Source organism: Aspergillus tanneri (genome assembly GCF_003426965.1).
Source record: "Aspergillus tanneri strain NIH1004 chromosome Unknown AapTan_2_pilon_pilon_pilon, whole genome shotgun sequence".
NCBI lineage: Eukaryota > Fungi > Ascomycota > Eurotiomycetes > Eurotiales > Aspergillaceae > Aspergillus > Aspergillus tanneri.
Genome location: NW_022984629.1, coordinates 5,506,374 through 5,526,487, shown reverse-complemented (window position 1 = coordinate 5,526,487; position 20,114 = coordinate 5,506,374). Strand labels below are relative to the sequence as shown.

At 48.0% G+C, this 20,114-nt stretch overlaps 7 protein-coding genes and 1 non-coding gene across 8 annotated transcripts; 5 read left to right on the top strand and 3 right to left on the bottom strand.

The window, feature by feature from the left end:
• Positions 1-6: 6 nt before the first annotated feature.
• On the bottom strand, positions 7-4,933 carry ATNIH1004_001731 (uncharacterized protein; the record flags this gene model as incomplete). The annotated part of the gene is made up of 7 exons (XM_033566426.1): positions 7-3,116; positions 3,173-3,285; positions 3,389-3,468; positions 3,570-3,963; positions 4,038-4,349; positions 4,420-4,543; positions 4,603-4,933. The coding sequence occupies 7 exons, from the start codon at positions 4,931-4,933 to the stop codon at positions 7-9; spliced, it is 4,464 nt and encodes a 1,487-aa protein (XP_033432183.1).
• A 2,678-nt stretch (positions 4,934-7,611) lies between these two features.
• Positions 7,612-8,388, top strand: FCF1 (rRNA-processing FCF1 family protein; the record flags this gene model as incomplete). The annotated part of the gene is made up of 4 exons (XM_033566425.1): positions 7,612-7,647; positions 7,720-7,958; positions 8,019-8,184; positions 8,248-8,388. 4 exons carry the CDS (start codon positions 7,612-7,614, stop codon positions 8,386-8,388), a joined length of 582 nt encoding a protein of 193 aa, XP_033432182.1.
• A 281-nt stretch (positions 8,389-8,669) lies between these two features.
• ATNIH1004_001729 (FAD-dependent oxidoreductase) lies at positions 8,670-10,034 on the top strand (the record flags this gene model as incomplete). Its single annotated transcript, XM_033566424.1, has 3 exons — positions 8,670-8,724; positions 8,911-9,495; positions 9,604-10,034. The coding sequence occupies 3 exons, from the start codon at positions 8,670-8,672 to the stop codon at positions 10,032-10,034; spliced, it is 1,071 nt and encodes a 356-aa protein (XP_033432181.1).
• Positions 10,035-10,677: 643 nt separating this feature from the next.
• Positions 10,678-11,947, bottom strand: ATNIH1004_001728 (translation machinery-associated protein TMA46; the record flags this gene model as incomplete). The annotated part of the gene is made up of 4 exons (XM_033566423.1): positions 10,678-11,107; positions 11,169-11,719; positions 11,802-11,819; positions 11,891-11,947. The coding sequence occupies 4 exons, from the start codon at positions 11,945-11,947 to the stop codon at positions 10,678-10,680; spliced, it is 1,056 nt and encodes a 351-aa protein (XP_033432180.1).
• A 1,062-nt stretch (positions 11,948-13,009) lies between these two features.
• On the bottom strand, positions 13,010-13,928 carry wos2 (Hsp90 cochaperone SBA1; the record flags this gene model as incomplete). The annotated part of the gene is made up of 4 exons (XM_033566422.1): positions 13,010-13,096; positions 13,155-13,328; positions 13,411-13,736; positions 13,898-13,928. 4 exons carry the CDS (start codon positions 13,926-13,928, stop codon positions 13,010-13,012), a joined length of 618 nt encoding a protein of 205 aa, XP_033432179.1.
• Positions 13,929-14,617: 689 nt separating this feature from the next.
• On the top strand, positions 14,618-15,366 carry VPS24 (ESCRT-III subunit protein VPS24; the record flags this gene model as incomplete). The annotated part of the gene is made up of 2 exons (XM_033566421.1): positions 14,618-14,665; positions 14,725-15,366. The coding sequence occupies 2 exons, from the start codon at positions 14,618-14,620 to the stop codon at positions 15,364-15,366; spliced, it is 690 nt and encodes a 229-aa protein (XP_033432178.1).
• Positions 15,367-16,182: 816 nt separating this feature from the next.
• ATNIH1004_001725 (uncharacterized protein) lies at positions 16,183-18,169 on the top strand (the record flags this gene model as incomplete). The annotated part of the gene is made up of 6 exons (XM_033566420.1): positions 16,183-16,401; positions 16,458-16,487; positions 17,496-17,660; positions 17,730-17,800; positions 17,855-18,113; positions 18,167-18,169. The coding sequence occupies 6 exons, from the start codon at positions 16,183-16,185 to the stop codon at positions 18,167-18,169; spliced, it is 747 nt and encodes a 248-aa protein (XP_033432177.1).
• Positions 18,170-19,946: 1,777 nt separating this feature from the next.
• Positions 19,947-20,018, top strand: ATNIH1004_001724. Its single transcript has one exon. It is a non-coding gene; the product is annotated as a tRNA-Ala (tRNA).
• The last annotated feature ends 96 nt before the right edge of the window (positions 20,019-20,114 follow it).

Sequence of the window (20,114 nt, the reverse complement as noted above, 5' to 3'; positions counted from 1 at the left end):
GCTTTATTACATCCGGCTTTCGGCCATCTGCACACTTTCGTACGGCAGATGCATCTCACCAGCAGGCGCCCATGCGTCAGGCCCGCGACTACCCATACGGGTCAAATTGCGGATCTTGCTGGTGAAACTTTCATTGACGCTTCTGCCCCGGCGATGATCAAATGACATTCGACGACGCTCCATGGCCGGGTATTCATCCATAGTGGGCGCTGGTGCAGCAGTCATGGCGCGTGGGAGCAACTTCCCCATATTATCATTGTCAATGGCAATGTCAATAGTGCCGGAAGACTCTCGTGGAGATGCAGGAAGAGGTGGCGGCGGCGGTGGCGTGTTCAGGTGCTGTAGCTCTGGAAGAATTGGTGGGTTCTCCACCTGCTTCGTTTTCATGACATTTTCGATTGTTTCTTCGATGCTGATGGATACAGGTGAACCTCCATAGCTATATCCACCATATCCACTAGTCTCCCGCGAGCTCTCGCGGTGATGGCCCGTGTTCCGGCCTCTGCTGGTTGAGCGACTTCGTGGAAGATTCGGATTGAACCTAGGATGGGTGGGTAGATCTGTAGGTACAGTCCCCTTTTGCTGGTTTTCGGGTACCGGGACCGACATGGAACGCCCAATCCTATCAGAGTCGTCCATATAAAAACTTGGGTCACCTAGAATGGTAGCACTGTCGGGTACTGGTGGGATTGATGAAGCAGTTTCCTCGCATCCGGCATATTTCGGGTGCCGCATGGCCTTTGGGGTTGAAGGTAGTCCATGTGGCCCCCCAGATCGGGATGAATTAGAATCAGAGCTGCTCGGATACTCCGGCGATGCTTTGCTCGCTGACATTTTACGCCTTCCAGGAGCCCGTGGACCAAATGAGTTCACCGAAAATGGTGGACTTTCCAACGCACTCCGTGAGGGTTGCAATTCGCCTGGAAAAGGTATATTAGGTGCCGACGGATTACGCGCAAGTGATAGACGCCGTGCTTCCAGCTCCGCAGCTGCAAGATCTTTTCGTCTCTGCTCTGACAGTCCCGCCAGTGGCATCGTTACAGTATGAATGTCCCTAGCCTGGTCGGTCAGCTCACTTGTGATCTCCCGGGACTTTGCGTCCACGACGGCGTCTTTGCCGTTACCATTCGCCATTGACTCATTCTGATCGTGTACAGTGTTTGGCCTTGATTCATGCCCATGGCGACTGCGAGACCTTGCCCTTGTGCGATTTGCCTCGGGAGAGGAATCACTCGATGCGCCAGCTCCTTTCTCTGGGCGCCTGCTGCCACTTCGCTGCTGAGTCCGCCGCTCTCGATCGCTGGTAACTAGCCTTAAGGCATCATCCGTTGCAGACATGGGCAATGGAGAGGATGGAGACCTCGGGCGCGACGCCGGTCGATCAATGCTACGGCCCCTGTTGGAAGTCTCATTCTTGTCCCCACCCAATCGACTGGCTGTATGTCGACTAGACGAGCGGTTGTTACGGCGCTCTGAAGAAGCCCTGGAACGGGGTTTCCTCACTCTGCTTGTACTCCGAGTTTTAGGGGCATTCTTGTTCCGATGGCCATCCTCATGTCTCTCGAAATTGTGATAGCTCGCCACTTCCTCCGGTGACATGGGAACGGGTGAAGAAGGGGAGCGTTTGGCTGGTGCAACGTATCGGTTTTCACGTCTTCCCCTAGTCTCCTGTGATGGGTTTCTGGAGTGATGTCGCCGTGCAGAGCTTTGGCCATGGGAACGGTGGCTTTGATACTTCTTCGCATGATAGTTCGCTTCATCGAGGCTGCTAATATACTGGTCTATACTCCGGCCGCTGACGCTCGGGCTCTTTGCAGAACTGTAGCTATTCAGTGTTGATGTTGGGCTTCTAAAATTTCCAATCGTCATGTCTAACTCGTCTTGCGGGTCATCTTCAAACGATTCATCATGTTGCAAATGGAGCTGCAACCCATCTGGCATCCGGTCACGAGATCCATTACGACTGTCGGATCGCTCTTTGAGGGCATCAAAAAATCCAGCCGCAGGGGAAGGAAGGCCTTTAATGCCTGCAAATTTATCTGAACTTGCCTGGACCGCAGTTTGAGGGCTCGGTTTGTAGTTCTCGTCCGGATCATAGCGCGCGGACGGAAGCAGACTAGGTTGTTTTTCTTTTTTGTTTGTGCGGACTTGATTGCTCTCTGCACCATCATTCTCCGATGTCGAGCTGTACTCCGCGGGCTTGTTGAGACTGTTGGAAGGGAAGGTTGGTGGGTGCACATCTACAGGTGTCTCGCCAATAGAAGGAAGTCGTCGCCTAGAATATCCCGGGGTTCCCGTTCTAGGGTTAACAGCGTTGTTTATACTCTGGATATTATTCAGTTTATAAGATCCAAATCCGCCGGGTGAGACGGCAGACTCTACCACCGCAGACTCGGCGATCGGAGTAACTCCAGGAGCGTTTGTCGGCGTCCGGTCATCGGACTTCAGTCCAGGAAACCGGAACTTTTGACTCGGCTGCGAGTCAAAGGATGTAATCAGCTTGAGAGCTGGAGTTTTGGACTGGTGCCTGACATTGGCTGGCCCCTTGGGTTGGGTGCTCGGCGGCAAAAGATTCACCGGATTTTGATATGGTTCTGGAGATGTGATAGGTGATCTCCTCGATATTACTTCCGCAAGGGACGTAGCTTGCTGTGCCGCTGGTGATGTCCAAGGGTCAGATGGTTCCACCCCGGTACACATGAAGCAGCGGATCGCGAGCTGCTGCTGTGAGTGGGAAACTACATGCTCTCCCCAGCGCCGAACAAGGAATGACTGACGTTGCCAATCAGTAGGCATCACAAGACAGGTCATTAAGATAGCCTCCATGTAATAGTTCTGTGAAACGTATACTTCGATCGCATCGTTCTTGTCCCCGAGCCCGAGCAAGATAGTGGCCGACGTATGAATATCTCCAATCTCCAACAATTTTTGCACAAAGGCTTGTCCAACCTTATTGGCCTGCGATTCTCCGCGCATTTGACTGAAGGCTAACAGCATCCAGTCCGCAGAAGAGGCAGGACCTGAAGCAAGCATTGATACCATTTGATCCGTGTCTGATTCTCCGAGCCATTGCGCTAGAAGAATAGCGCTCTGGCTCCCCGGTGGATGGTGGCTAACTGGTGAAATGGTCAATAGAAACTAAGGCGTTAGCTTCAACATAAGACAAACGTACGTTCATTATTTAACAACCCTATGATATCACCATCCCAGCCGAAAACGACGCTCAACATCTGCCGGCGCAAATCATCCGGAGTCAAATGAGACTCATCCAGTGGACGGTGAGCCCTATACGGAACGTCATTAAGACGTGCACGTGTGAAAGTGAACAAATCGACAGGCTTTTCGGCAGGACTTAATTGGACTTCATTTCTCAACCGGGATCCAGCACGGGAACTTTTGACTGACGACATCGACACCGACGACGCATATGCATAAGACGCTCCAGACGGCTGTGGGGTTTCTCTGCCGCTGGCAGAAGTTAAGGAGAAAGATGTGCCAGTGTGACCTGATCTGCTCGGTGGTGAAAAAGGCATCATTCTATATTTACTAGAGGAAGCCTTTGAACTCACCGAGTTCGCATGGCTACGTGAGGAAGCAGGGCTAGTCAGATCCGCACATTGTTGCCCCACAACATCAATTCCACTCGAATCAAATGGAGCACGTCTGGTACCAAACAATTGGTTTGACTCTCGCATGTCTGAGGGGTCTTGTAAAGTCCGGGGTGAGATAGCGCGCGCCCTGGCTTCCTCTATAGGCACAGGTATGACCACCCCAGCAGGGAGATGCTGCACATTGGCCACCATAGCTGGATTTTCCAGGTCATACTGCTGAACGGTGTATTGAGGTCCCAGGGTAAACAGAGTCGCTGTAGGCCCATAACTGGCAAAGCCACGAGGGTTGTCTACTGTAGGAATGGGTTCAGATGTGACGTGTTTTGTTCTGACGTCCCAAGACCACGTTTCACTAGATTTTTACAGAGCAAAGCCTTAGCATTTCCCATTGCCTTCAATGAATACGTATTTCAATGCAAGACTTACCCATCCAGGTACTGAACAATCCTTCCGTTCTTTGACCATGACATCCACTTAGGCGCTGAAGGCGAAGAGGTATCCGATCTCTTTAGAACCCTAATCGTCCGCGGGACCTCTTTACCCGGGGGTTTCGCCACGCTCCAGACTCTTAGGTCACCATTTGCTGCAAGAGTAGCCAACATATCCGACTTCTGCTTAGATGACGATGCATGCCATGCCAACGATACGATTGGTGACGGGCCGCGAGAAGTAGTCATAGTATGAACAATAGTAAACGTAGGATGCAAAGTAGCTATTAGGATGGAGCCGTTCTGGTACCTGATATCAATAAGCACTGGCTCTTCCACCCAACTCTTAACTTTTGCTAAGACCATTCATTAATACGTACCCAATAGCATAGGTTCGGCAATCCGACCCTGGCGCTAAAGCCGTGATGGGATCAAAGATTGTGCGGCAAGAGATGTTCTCAGAGGTAGATGGTTCAAAGAGAATCACATCACCCTTTTCATTTCCTATCATCATATTAGCGTCAATATTGATCCGTCAGAAGTATCAGCCTAGGTGTGTGTACCAAAAGCCACGTTCCCATTCCGCATCCAGGCTGCAACTCGCAGCTGCTCAAAAGAAGCAAATCGTGCAATCACGTTTCCTGTGAACAGATCCCACACGATTGCTGTCTGCCCGACATCGTAGCTGACCACCAACCTCCCTGCACCGCGCTCGCTAACATTGTCCACGCTTATAAAGTTGATATCTTCGAGGTGGTGTTCGAATTTTCGTTCAAGCGCCAGTGTGTCATGATGGAGGCATAAAATCACAGACCCTTGGGAGTGAAGGAACAAGGAAGCGGTGGATGCACAGGGCCCAAAGGCAGATTCAGATATCTGCGGTTGTGGTGGCATGGGATGTGCCATTGCTTTGGTCCTTGTAGTTGTCGATTCTTGAACTGGCTTTGTGTTCCATGTCAATTCGACCATTCTTCCCAGTCGTACTGACTTGGAATCGATGTAGACTTTCCCAGGTTATTCCTTCGCTATCCCTTACTCTGTTTATGCACTGCACCAGATATCCAAGCCTTCCAGGAGTTTGCTTCACAAGTCCTGAAGGTTTATTGCTCCTGGAACGAATTTTACTTTCTAAATTCGATTCAAAGAGCCAACGTTGAACAGTGTGTGACAGAGCAAATGAGTTTCAAGACCATCCCCACAGAAGTGGCAAACCATTGATCCAAAACAAACGAACAATAAATGGACACAGGCTAGATTCTTGCTGTCTTAACCTGTCGACGGTCCCAAGTGCCTCTCAAGAGAGTGAGACACTGCGCAGTATGGTATCACAATATGTCTGTCTTGGGTGTGGCTAACTTGGGGCACGAAGGATCAGCGGCTGGGCTGTAGGAAGTGTGGCAGGAGAACTGACAGATCGGTCTGCACAGCGGTATAGAATGAAGGAGGGGGGTGGGAAAATAAGAAGTACAGAAATTCATGTAAGATTGCTAATTTGGACCAAGGACAAAGCGGGACAGCCAAATATGCAGGCGAGGAACTGAGAGATGCAGGAGACAAACCAGAAGGACACGGCGCTAGGCGGGTCACCACGTTGGTAACATATGATATGGAGGGGGAGGAATTAAAAGCAAAGTCTACCTAAATACAGTAGGGTGGAGGCGGGGAGAGGGGAGAACAGAGCGAGAAGAGTATCCATGAAGAGAGACAGGGTCTGTAGGATTTTCACCTCGACTGATTCTTATTGATTTCTCTCTCGCTGTGTCGTCTTGCGATCTGATCCCGTAAGATCCTATACTCCGTCCGTCTTGCACATCGACCATCCAAACAGACAGCAAGGCGGACAAGCAGATTCCGTCCAGAGATCTGAGAGGTCTCGAGAGGCAACGGCCGGAGGTGATCGAAATCTCCAGCCATCAAGCAATTGGAGCGTGCGACGAGAGGGTTGACCGGCGCTACCTGGGACCGGGATGCCATCGCCAGGCCGTTCAATGACCTAATTAGCGGGTGAGGGCCGATAGGAGCGAGATGGGCACACCAACGAGCATGCAGCAATGGACCATGATAGCAGTCGATCCTCACAGACACGGTATAGATTCGAAGTTCGATCGCACCCCAGAAGGAGATGGTTGGTGATTGGCGGCGGGGATGCAGAAGGCGTTTCTTCACGATGCACCTCTCGTCACTTGCTGCCGCCAATCACGGGTCCCATCAACCCTGTGCCCCAGCCCAAAGTGGCCTGTCCGGCGCGTAAAAAAAATCACCCTCGTTCTCCCATACCACACCGTAAGAGAAGCAATGCTACGATGGGAAGTGGCTTGGTCGAATCAGATTTGAGCCGGAGAGATATGTTGTTCCAGAGGGATATTTATAGACCAAGGTCTTCCAAAGATAGGATATCCTGTCTGCCTACCTACTAGTATATTAGTAGCGTATACCCAGAAGAATAAATCACTCAGGATAAACAGCATCTATAACGGAACCTTGGATGAAAATGAAGCAAAAGGAAAGCAAATACGGCGTAGATCAGTCAAAAAAGACCATTCCATTCATTGGAGAAAATGGATCAGCAGCAAAGGAATCCCACCAGGGATTTGTTTCAGCTCCAGACAAATACCAGCCCATAATTTATAATTGAAGCGAAATCGACCAGTCGTGCATCAAACCCTATTTCTCGACAATGTCCTTCGCCACAGTGATTGTAACTGCAGTCGGCCCTTGCTCGAATAGAAATAATAGCGAACAATAAAACATAGGGACAAGGAAAACCTTTTTTTGTAGAGGAAATTCAGAATTAAAACAAATAGCCGATGATTGGTCCTCCAAGTCCACCAGCATTTCCTGTGTTAAGAAGGTCCCCTCAAGGAAATTTGGAACCGGATGCAATGTGATGTGATCAACCACAGCATTTGTGATCTGTTAGCGCTTGTGGAAAGCATATTGCGGGGATATCCGAGGAGCTCAGACGGTGACGAGAAATCTTGTTGGGTGTGATAGCAAGGGAGTTGTCTATTGTACCCACATCCTTTAAGAGAGTTATACGAACGATGGGACTTGTGGCTCATTCTTGGGGAACGGGGGATCCGGTCACAGTGACTGGCATGATTTAACTCCCGAAGTTGTGCAACAAAAGTAATGGAGGCCTGGATCTTTGGGCGCTGCCTTGAGAGATATTCTGTCACAGAAGCACATCAGAATTTAACTTCCTGTCATTTAAAATTATGCTCGTCACACCGTCATCTTGGACTGCAGCCAGCTATCTACTACAGTGCTCTGGTAACTAACAAGTTAACTAACAACTAACTATTACAGCATAGTTTACCGAAAAGTGAAGCTGAATCATCGAGTGGACCCGCGATAAGATAAAAATCCATATCGGCCATATGTCGGCCCGTTCTAAGAAATCACTTTGAATCTTGAACTTCCCATCGGCACGACCTGACTGGACACTACTTGCCTCATTGCAAAGCAGGATAATTAATATCTGGGAATTACACCCTGTCTATTCTTTGAATTTGCTTTATCGCAACCTCGACTCTCGTACTCGAATTTATCAACTGCTCACCACTTGCGCCATGGGTATAAAAAAGAAGACTCGGAAATTCGCTCAGGTACGACTTCAATTCTCCCAACCGGCCCAAGGTTTGCAAAATTGGATAAACTAACACAGAGCTCTTCACCAGGTGAAACGTGCTATTACCAAGCGTGATGAGCGCCTAAAACAACCCGCCACTAGCAACAACAAGCAGGACAACAAACACAAGGAAGATGAAGTGACCCGACATGTCCCCAATGCCCCATCGAATATGTTCTTCAACGCAAATACCTCTCTCGGACCGCCATACCACGTTCTTGTAGATACCAACTTTGTGTCCCATTCTATCCGAGCAAAGACGGACCTACTCACATCGATGATGGACCTGTGAGTCGGCATCCTCTGCCCACAAGAACACTAGGCCGGTAGCTTATATTTGGTTAACAGGTTATATGCAAAATGTATCCCGACATTCACAGACTGCACAATTGCCGAACTCGAGAAACTTGGGGAGAAGTTCCGGTTAGCGCTGCGGGTAGCGAAGGATCCTCGATGGGAGAGAGTCCGATGCAGTCACAAAGGTACATATGCAGATGACTGCATAGTTGACAGGGTACGTTCCGATTTCGGCAGTATTTCTGCATACAGCAGTCCGTGAATCTAACCCTCGAGTTAGGTTACGAAACATAGGATCTACATTGTCGCTACCAACGATAAAGACCTCGTTCGTCGCATCCGCAAGATCCCCGGTGTACCGGTCATGAAAGTTGCCAGAGCTAAATTTGTCATCGAGAGATTGCCTGACCACTTCGAATAAGGTAGAGTCGGGATGTACAGGTACTCCACGTTCTAAAAATCACAACAGATCAGTATATGGATTACAGGTTGAGATGCGAAGGCAAAAAAAAAAAAAGGCATACAAAACAAATTCAAGTAGTTTTAACACTACTACGATAATGATAGTGATCATGAAAGACTAAACCTCAGCTAGCTCTTTGTTCGATACTCCACATAATCGAAATAGCATATTATGACTCAGAAGTTTGACAAATCGCCGATTGCACGTCGGTTAACCGGTCACGGCGGTTTCCACTAAAAATGCGGGGACTCCATCCGGTTATAGACATCCTTCTCCAAGCCCAGATAAATGCCGGTATGACTCTTAAGCGTCTTGGCTTGCGCTCTCATAGTATGGCTACAGCATATTGCTTTCTCTCAAATTTCTTTATCTAAAATGGATCAGAAAGAAACGATCGTAGTTATCGGGTGTGTCATTGAGCTGCAGCCTTTTTGAGCAACTTTACAAATAATTCTAAAATAGCTAACAACCCTATCAGAGCCGGCGTGATCGGGCTTTCTACAGCTCTTCGCATACAAAAACACCTGAGACACTCTCAATCCATCCTCATAGTCGCCAAAGACTTCCCCAACACAACCTCCCTCAATTATGCCTCCCCATGGGCAGGCGCGCACTACCGACCCGTCCCTGAGTCATCTGCACAATTCCTCAAGGAGGAATCCCAGGCGAGACGTACATATGACCATTTCAAGACCCTCGTAGCGCAAGACCCTTCTGCAGGCGTCCAATGCATCGAGGGAATCGAGCATCTTGAGTCTCCGCCTCCGGAATACCTCGACGAGACGAGTATCCACAATGCGTATTCGCATGTAGATGGGTTCCAGCAATTGTCGCCAGAGGAATGTCCCTCTCCAGTTAAATGGGGCGCACGTTATCGCACATTTATTGTTAATTCGCCGTTGTATTGTGCATATATGCTGCGCCAGTGTATCGTGAAAGGGGGCCAGATTAGAGAATATACCCTCGTTAATGTAATGGAGGCGTTTCATCTAGCTGGCAATGTCAAAACAGTGGTGAATTGCTCTGGGATGGGCTTTGGTGATCCAAAATCGTACATCATACGGGGTAAGAGCAGAGTCCTTTCCTTTCATGCTAGTTTTTGTTTTCACTATCTACGATGCATAGTTCGAAGCATCCAGCCATATCTATAACTATAACTAACTTGTATTGAAGGCCAAACATGTCTTGTTCGCAATCCATGCAAGATGACACTCACTCGACAAAACTCAGACGGCACATGGTCCTTCTGTATCCCCCGTCCATTAGGCGGTGGTACAATTATCGGAGGAACAAAACAGCCTCACAACTGGGACCCTAATCCATCAATAGAGACCAGAAAACAGCTCCTATCCAACGCGGCGAAATGGTTCCCCTTTACTCCGGAAAGCGAGGGCAAGTTCGACGTCATCTGTGACATTGTCGGGCGACGGCCGGCGAGAGAGGGTGGAATGAGGTTAGAGGCAGAGAAGGTCGTCGGTGACAGGTTTATTGTTCATGCTTATGGGGCTGGGGGACGCGGGTATGAACTATCTTGGGGAGTGGCGGAAGATGTTGTCCTGTTGATGTGCAAGAATGGGTTGGTCAGTGAAAAACCTTTATTGTGAGCTTCGGATGGGCTGTATTCCTTTTGTTTAGATTTTTGTTTATCCTTGAAGACAACATACAATTTCCTGGGATTTTTTGGGGGCGTCAACGCTACAACTCGACGGAGTCTCGCATTACTCTCCAATCCAGATTGTTTCGGAACGCACATCAACCCCCATACTTATTATACAACCCGATCAGAAATGAGGAATATCTGGGTAATTCTACGCTCCGAAGCAACGCTTGTTCATTCATACTTTTACGAACAAATTCTGGCATAACACATGATGTCCTTTCCGCCACGCATCCGACACACGATCTATCTCAATCTAGTGCATCCATGCCGTTATAGCATATTCATCTAGGCCTCCTAGGCGTAGCCTCATCCCAGCAGACGAACGACTGCAGGGAAGAAACGGAGATGAATGATGACAAACGACAAAACGTCAACGTCAACCGTCAGAGCCCTCAGCTGCGGAGATCTATACAAAGTGAATTTGGCGTGAGAGATTAACCAAAAATGGCAACATTGTATCTATCATCCATCAACACGAGATAATACCAACGGGCCCGGACAATGGCCTGGCACACCGGTTCCAGTGTGGCAGGTCCGTAACCCGTAAGCCCAAGATATTTGATTTCTTGGGAGATGTCGCACAGAATTCATCCTTCACCCTCCTGTGCGATTGTCTCGTCATTCGAGATAGGAACCGGTGTCCCATGCAGCTTTGCCAGGCGCTCTTGTTCCTTCTGCTCACGCAATCTCTCAGTCTCCCTCCGCAGGGCATCCAGATTGAAAGCACCATCGTCATCCTCCTCATCACTACTCTCCTCTTCGTCCTCCCAGTCTCCACTTTCGAACATCGCTCGTCCGGTCGCTTCCTTGGCTTTCTGGGCCTGTTCCTCGGCCGCCTTCTTGTCCAGGCGATCCTTCTTCCACTTGGCGAAGGATTCAGGCGTAACCGGTGTCAGTTCACCGGTCAACTTGTGTCGTTCGGACTCCAGCCAATCCTCCAGCGTCAAGGTGTTCAGCGGAGACTTGTCCATCAAGGCTTTCTCAGCCAACTTTTGTTCCCTCGTCTTCAAAACGAAACTACAGAAGCACTTTAGTATGTAGCATAAACAGGGGGGATGAAAACACATGTATCGCATACCCAGGCGGCAAAGAATGTTTGTACATGCACTTGTCACCTCCATTGGGACAAACCCAGAACCATCCATACTTCTGGTTCTCGACCGCCTCGATAAAGAATTTGCAAACCTTGTCAGTCGTTGTTCTTGGATTGCCGTGTTTGCTAAGGACAACGTTGCGTAGCTTTTCTTCATCCCAGCCGTCCATGGTATCTTTCTTCTTCTCCTCTTCCTCGGCAGCCTTGCCATCTCGAGAATCGGTGTACAAATCCTTCTTAGCAGCTTTCCGCTCGACGTTCGGGTCATGGCTAAACTTGCACTTGCGACCTTTCTCACAATTACCTTGTTTGTAGAAAACGCAGAGAACGGTCTTAGGATCCACACCAAACGGAACTTTCTGGGTCTGTACGGGCTTGAACAGTTCCGCCACCTCACGCTTAGCCTGTTCTGCGGCTTTCTTCTCAGCTTCACGCTTAGCTTTCTCCGCTTCTTTTCTCTTTGCATCCAAAGACTTATTCGATTTTTCTTGGGCTTGTAGTTGAGCGATCTGTTTCTTTGCAGACGATCCTTTTTTCTGTATTAAAAAGTATCTCATGTTAGTTTAATCTTCCTCAAAATTGGCAATATACAGCCGACATTGGATTATCACGACGTACGTTTTTCATGCCAAAGGTCTGTCCGAGGGGGGGAAAGGTTAGCTCTATCTGTATTTTAAATATTCCATCCGCACACAATCAATACAAACCTTATCCTCGACCGTAGGCTTCTTTTTCTTGGGCTGATCCGCCTTCTTGGGAGGCATGATGGCAGACTTGAAGTATTTCTTTTCTCTGTACAGAAATAGAATTTAAAACAAATAAAGAAAAGACAACTGTACTTTGCGCGCCAGGCACGACGGTAGCGGTTTACACTCCTCCCACACAAGCAGGCAGGGCGAAACCTTAAGAAGAAAAATGAAAAAAAAAAAAAAAAAAAAAAAAAAAAAAAAAAAAAACCAAACACCAATATCAATCGGTCTAGTGTCGAAAAAAAGACACGAGACTGTCAGATCCGGCCAAAATGAGGGGATCAACGATTGTCGGAGGAGTGATGGATGGTATTGTCGGGAGGTTGCAAGTTCAGGTCGCTCTCCTCCACATTTTCAATGGTGGGTTTCATCCTGCCTTAGCTAAGAAAAGGTGCGTGTGGCGGGACAACAAGAAAACATATGAACCAATCTTTTTCTCTTCCACCCCTCTCCGCCAATCCACTGCGCTGTTGTTCACTGCACTCGACTGACCATCTTGGCTATTACTATGTGATGATGGAACACTATTATTACTATTAATGCCAGCTATACGGTCAAAAATGTATTAAATATTTTAAGAAAGAACGGGCCATTTTATATCGACCGGCATCTCCAAAAGAATGGTCAATAAGTACAGTTAGGTACCTAGTGCCTACTTCCTGCAGCGAGATTGAGGCTGCTTAATTGAAATGAAACTTCTTTGGCTACTACCAACGAGCTAATGGCGGTCGCAGTTCAATATAAACTGAACGGTTAAGCTCCGGCAAGGACTTCTTTCCCGTTATGGCCCTGATAGAATGGATCAAACCCTTGTTTAATTATGTAGATGCTATTACTACCATCCAGTACCTCATCGCTTCAGGCCAGCAAATCATGCCCTCCTTCTTCTACTTTTTCTGGTTCTTGTTAGCCCTTCGCTTGAAATTACACATGGATCCGCCGTGGCAGTGGCTAGCCATCATGTTGTATCATAACGTGGGCAAAGAGAAACGATATCATTTATCATCAAGAATAGTTTTCCTCATTGCTTCTTTTGTAAATCATCAGCGGGTCCGAGAGCTAAACGTAATTCAACATTTAAGCGACCTCCTGGATCTTAGTGGATTTGGCCTCCTCCGCAGCTTTGTTATCGGCCTCTTCAAGCTCGGGCATGTCATCATCATCCTAGATGCGAATGTCAGTAATTGTAGACTCATGAGATATCAATGGCTGATCAACATACCGATCCTCCCTCACCACCCCCAGCATCAGCGCCACCCATGCCCTCAAGGCCTGCACCAAGCTTAGAGAAGTCGATGTTTCCGAGACCGCCCTGGTCACCAAGGCCTTCGAATCCGCCGAAGTTGTTTGCATAATCATCCTCGGGGACCTCGTCCTGTTCGTCCTCGTCGACCCACTAAAACAAGTCAGCATCTCAGCCACTAGCATCTCTCGCTCTACATCTATCAAACATTAACTTAAGTCTTTATGTGCCATACCTTTTCGAAATCGGTCTTGAGGAAGTGGATCTTCTGCTGAGTCTCCAACAGGCGAGGCCAGTACTCCTCCTTGAGCTCCTTTTTCCGCAGGACCAGTTCAACTTCACGGTCAGAGTGGTTCACCTTGGAGTTCTCGGGGTCGATCTCGGCAAACAGATCCAACGACACATCGTATGTCACGCCCTTCTTGGAATCTCCGGTGAAAGAAATATTCTTGGGGTTGATTTTGAGAGTTGCAGCGGATCGCTGGACATCAGGAGCCTTGATGTTCACATAGAGGTAATTGCGCTCAGCATCAGTGCTAGAGGAACGCTGGGCCCATGTGACTAGAGGTGTAATCAGATCAGCAAAAATTCTAGACATATGGAGAAGAAGGCAAAACGGGCTCCCTTTCCGAGCGAGGTCACAATAAATTGGAAAGAATGCCAGTTATGGTCGTCGGCGTAGAGCAAAGCGGGGAAGGAATGGGGGACAATGTTGCACATACCTTCAGGGTGGAGCTTAGGAAGGTCAGGCATTGTGAAGAAAGATATATAACACTGTAGCTAAAGGCGGTGATATAATAAGCTGCAAGAAAGGATGAGGAGGAGGCTGAGGATAGATGAAGAAAAGGAAGTGAAACCGGCTTCCGCTAGTTGGTAGGGACTCCTCTTAGCAAGTGATCGCCTTGAGTGGTGCTAGAAAGTACTGGAACTCTCACTGCCCGCTGTTTGCCCTGTTTGCCTACATATGGCCTGAGGCTGCACAATCTGGAGACGTCACTCACTTTCAGGCTATGTAACTATCGTTTCAATAATTACCATACCTCCATGACTCAGCATCCATGCTCTTTCCAACACTCGCTCGCGTCAGCGAGAGTCATTCCTGATCAAGACAGGCTGACGGTGATGCGAAAAACGACTCGGAGGAGGGTTCCCAAGGCTATTATCATATGATTTTGCTTGACAAATCTCCGCTATTCTCTTTCTGTTCGCCTTATTTGCTCTGTTCACTCGTTGGTTGCCCATCGATACAGATTCCGCTTCCTCTCCTTCCGAACCGTTGCCCCGCAAGGGTTCCAGATCCTCCACCATAGCGTTGGTATCCTTCTACAACGCTCCCTGTTTTCCTCCAAGTTGGTAAAGGAGTGCCGATATCTACCCTTGCCTAGAATACATCGCCCGAACACACTGTCCTTTGTCGGCTTTACACGTCAAGAGTCTCAACCATGGAGACTCTTAAGGCGGTCTTTTTTGGACCTGATCCACAGACGCAGGTATGGTGTCATGACAACCGATACCCACTGTACCAAGACTCATACATTCATTCGTACAGATGAGAAAATGCAATCAAATAATTCGTGCCAATACCCGTCAATTGGATCGTGATATAATGCAACTAAAGACCCTCGAGGGCAAGACACGACAGTATATTTTGAACGCTTCCCGACGAGCCCAGAGAAATCCACTACAGGCAAAACAGGCCCAAAATGAGAGCAAGACGTTTGCACGAGAACTCGTTCGGATCCGAAAGCAGTCGGCCCGCCTTACCACAAGCCGAGCTCAACTCCACAGCGTACAGATGCAAGTCAATGAGGCCTTTTCGATGCGTAAAATCCAAGGAAGTCTTAAGAAGTCTACCGGGATTATGAAAGATGTTAATACACTTGTCCGTCTTCCTGAGTTAACGGCAACGATGCACCAGCTTTCAACCGAGTTGGTGCGTGCGGGTATTATTGAAGAGATGGTGGACGATGCGATTCCGAACAATGAGCTGCTGGAAGATGAGCTAGAAGAAGAAGCCGATGCAGAAGTTGACAAGGTCCTTCAAGAGATTCTCCACGGCAAACTCTCCCAGGTCGAGGACATCAAGCCGGAGAAACCGATCGAAGAGACTCCAGCGGTGGAGGAGCAGTTTGAGGATCAAGAAGCTGCTTTGGCACAAATGAGGGGACGTCTAGAAGCTTTGAAGAGCTGAGCAAAGCGAGACATTCTGCACTGGTCGGTTTGATGGGATGCTATATGCTACAGCCTACGAGAGGATACAATGTTTGTCGTGAAACATCGTCGGTGTATTTCCGTACTGTATAGGGAGTTTGGTAGGGTCGAGCGCTCGATATACTTATTTTTTTTTTATTATTTTGGAACATTTTATTAAGGCTGGTCCTGTGCAAGAGGTTTACTGTTTGTCTTCCCAAGCCCTCATATTATCTGTTTCCACACTGGTAGATATTATCATTGCTGGACTTGGCTCTTGTTTTAGGATAGGCAGTAAGACGTGGTGTAATTTAACCCAATACATTGTGTGTCTTTGTTTGGTTATCCGTATTTTTTTGTTTCTCTTTCTTTTTCTTTTTCTCCAAACAATGAATGCATAGGCACTTGATATCTCTTGGTGTGCGGAGCAACATGGTGAAGTCATTTTGCCAGCTAGGTACCAACACCATCCCAATCCGGTCTAGCGCATCCTAACTCAGTCTCTCCCTCTCTTCCCTTTCGACTTCCACCCTTGCCAGCTTATCTTTCTTCCTCCCGCTTTCTCTCCTTTTTATCATCCCGCATCGCGTCTTTCATCAGTCCGTGGTCCGTGGGGTATATTTTCATCAACTGCCCTATTTTTGCTTGAATTTCCACTTTCTGTATTGCTAAATACTTCGGCACACGCTTCTATAAGCACACTTTTCGTGCCCTTGCTCTGCGAGTCTCTAGTGGTGGCGCAACACTCTTCACACTTGAAGCCCGTGAAATCTTACCAGTCACTCGAATTTCCCGCTGCCTTATCATTTAATCAACAATGTCTGGGAAGCTTGATAAGTCTCTCGATGAGATCCTCGTCAACCGTCGTCAGGGTGCTCGTCGTCGCAATCGCCGTTCGGTTGCATCAAAGCCTGCTGCAACTGCAGTTCCGGTTGGAGGAGTGAAAAAGACGACAAAGGCTGCGAAACCTGCTGGGAAGACCACCCAGGGTGGACACCCGGCCTCGACTGAGAGCAAGATCATGGTCAGCGGTTTGGTAAGTTTCAGCCACTCGAGAAAGCCTTTTGGTGGGACTCCAGCTAACCCCTTCAGCCTTCCGATGTGAATGAGGCCAATATCAAGGTATGTTGATCGAGAGGCCTTCGCCTTGGGTTTTATCGCCATGCATTTTTTTCTCGAGACCTTTAAGGCGCAACCGGCCTTCACTCGCGTTCCGACCTTTTCCGCGCCAACTGTTTTTCTTTACATTCCCGTAATGGTTTTTGGTCGTCTGCACAGGCAGAAAACTCCTTCAGAGCCGTTTTGCACGCTATGAGGCAGACTGGCGTCAAGCGAAATGAGCCGAAGTTGAGTTCTGCCGTAGTCTTGCACAACGCGTATCCTGCCTGATAGTGGACATATAAACTTTTTCGCTTAAGGAACTACGCTGCAGACTACGCCACGGATGATGTTTGGAACACGTGATCCTACTCCGCTTGGCCATGCTTTCTTTGATTATTCACGCATTGGCTGTCGGGCATCAGCGAGCGCATCAGCGACCAGCAGTAAACCAGAATATACGGCAAGCAATCTGCTCCGAAACCTCTCTTCACTTTACAGTATTGGAGTGCCTGTTTGACACGGGAAATGGCATTTCCATACAATGGGTCGAAGGCTAGTATTACACTTTGCCCTACTCGGGCTACTGAGGGTGTCTGGGGGAATAAATAGCTTCTATATCGCCGCACAAGGAAACTAATGGTGGTTTGATATTGGGTATCGGTCTTGGACTTGGGTAGTTTACGGTTTGCTCTCTATGTTCTATATACATGAGGGCGAACTTGCTCAAGTATCGACTGATGCAGATTTATGCAAGAGACGCAATACGAAGTTCAACGCTCTGAAAGCGTATGCAACCATTGGCTGGAACACACTTTGCATAGCTGTCTCTGGTTTTGAACAATAGGCTTATTGTCTCAAAAGGCTTCTTTTGCTATTACTAACTGCCGCTGTGTGCTCGCTGATGCTCTTCGCTGTCGAACTTGGGGCCATACACGCGCATCTCGATGTTGTCCCTACCGATGTTGTTTACGGTCTCGTGGATAAAATTGAAATGGGCCGAAGGACTAATTGTGTATGCTGGTACTTTAGGAATATTTCTCTAAATCCGCAGGTCCCGTCAAGCGAGTCATGCTCACTTACAACCAAAACGGCACAAGCCGAGGCATCGCATCTATTGTTTTCAGCAAACCCGACACAGCCGCCAAGGCCGCCAAGGATCTGAATGGACTGCTTGTTGACGGAAGACCGATGAAGGTGAGTACGATCCAGATGAATCAATTTTTTTTTTTTTTTTTTTTTGGCTTGTTTTCTAATGATTGGTAGATCGAGGTTGTCGTCGACGCATCACATGCCCCTGACGTTCCCGCACCCAAGCCTCTTGGTGAGCGTGTCGTGTAAGTCTTTCATACCCTACCGTCCTTGGATAAAGGTATACTAAGCCAAACCAGACAGGTTAAGTCTCAGCCCAAACCGGCCACAGCTGCTAAACCCGCAGGTGCTGCTAAAGGACGTGGCGGCCGCCGTCGTCAAACTCGTAACCCCAACCGCCCTAAGCCCAAGACCGCCGAGGAGCTTGACGCCGAGATGGTTGACTACTTTGCCGCCAACGAAAATTCGGGCCCAGCTGAGGGCAATGCTCCTGTGAACGGGGCCGCCCAGCAGCCCGCTAACGGTGGTGGCGAAGACCTTGGAATGGCCGAAATCTCTGTAGGTTGCTTGTCGGCTCCTGATCCCTGTGTCAGACTAACGGTTTGTTTTAGTAAATGCCTCGTGATACTTTTTGATTCAGTTGCAGATGCAGGTTACTTCTGCCAGTCTTGAATGGCTTCTTCCGGCCTGTTATGCTGACAAAGTCAGACTGGGAGCCTGCTAATTCAGGTATCTTTTTCGGACGTTATTCCTTTTTCCATAGGCTGCCCACTATGTGTTTATTATGTCTTTTACTCTTTCTATTCCTGTTTTTTTTTTTTTTTAAATCGTGTCTTGCTGTTCTTCGGATTTCATGGATCAGAACATTGGGGGAAGGCCTATATAGGTACTTAATAAACCAGCGAGTCGTCATCAATAAATCAGCTGGAAATTCAAAATCATAACCTCGCATTCATAGATGTAATAGCGTCTCAATTCAACCAGCTGCATGCAAATTATCCCCTCACCCATTCATGAGGATGTCCCGGCTCGTATAGCCCTCCTCCTACATGTCAGGTCAATGTCTCATTCGGTGGTCCAAAATACCCAACCTTTAGCACCGATTTCCATATCAATCCCTGTCAACCTGCTGTATTCAAATAGACGGTATGTCCACACCAGTCGGGAAAAACAGCACTCGGATAGGGGGTACAAAAGAAAATGACGATACGCACTGAGAGCGAGACCGGTATCGAGAGCCGCAGCGAGTATGTAGTTGTATTTAGTCCACCAATCAAAGTATTGACGTTTGGTGAAATTGTTGAATGGGAAGTTCACGAGAGCCCAATTGGAGTGGTTGATTCCGGTTGCTAAGAGGATATTGGGTATCGGATATCGGAGTGGGAAGTATTGATTGATACCAGACCCGGCAATCCTACAGACAGTCTCAAGTACCCACACGCGTAGGGTATTGACAGGCATACTCGGGTTATCTGAAACTCGGTCTTCTCGTGGTATCATCACTTTAGGGTAGTTCATCCAAGCAGCCTTGTTCCACTTCCTGGTCAGCAGTGACGTAGCAATCAGCAGACTTTTCGACGGTCTGCTCTTTGGAGGCCATCTGTGTCTTTGGATTGATATTCACGGTTCGAGAGTGGATGGGTCAGTTACGCGCACCAGAAAAGCTGTATTCACGTTATAAATGTCTGGGAATAAGGCTTGTGCTTCTTATTTAGTACCAATAATCTCAGGCATTTGCTGTGCATATCATTATCCTAGTAGATAAGGACTAGCCATCATCAATTGATAAGAGACAGCATTATGTCCGGCTGTTAAAGTGAATGGGGGATAGTATGCATCCGCAGTAACAGCTCGGGTTTTCTAGGAATTCCCTCCAGCTGTAATCTAGTCATATTATAGTAAAGCATTTAGTTGAGGGTGATAGATTATCGCGATGAAGCTTTATCTGTCACCTGTTTCCCAAGGTCCTAAAGGGGTCCATCAATCTAAACTGGCCTGTGCCTTATCAGGTGTCAGAACCAGCAATTGGGAGAGATAGGGACAGAGAAGTCAGTGATAATGATAATACTGTGTATATGCCTGGTGAATGGGGCAATGGGTGAGGATGTCGAAAGGCATGGATGTGGTATTCATTTCACATGTCGACAACCCAGTCAGGTATATATTTGCAAACACGGATAGGTATTGTTTTACCACGATAATGATTTTTTTCCCATGCTTCCGTAGATACAGGAAGCCATATAAGAACAATCAAGTAGAATTTCTCTTGTTGTGTCTTGTAGTCTTTGTATTCCTGTTTCTAAACTCCGTACTGCCACATGAGTGCCTAGTAACTAGGATTTTATATACAATTTTATTTTAGCACGGTTTCGTGCTATGAAACCAACCAATGGGGATGTGGTTTAGTGGTATAACGTTCGCTTAGCATGCGAAAGGTCCGGGGTTCGATTCCCCGCCTCTCCATCCCTTGTTTTGTCTTTTTACATGCTTTGTTCCGGCAACTACATACAGTAAAACCCCGCTATAGCGAACCCCGCTAAAACGAAATCCTCGATACAA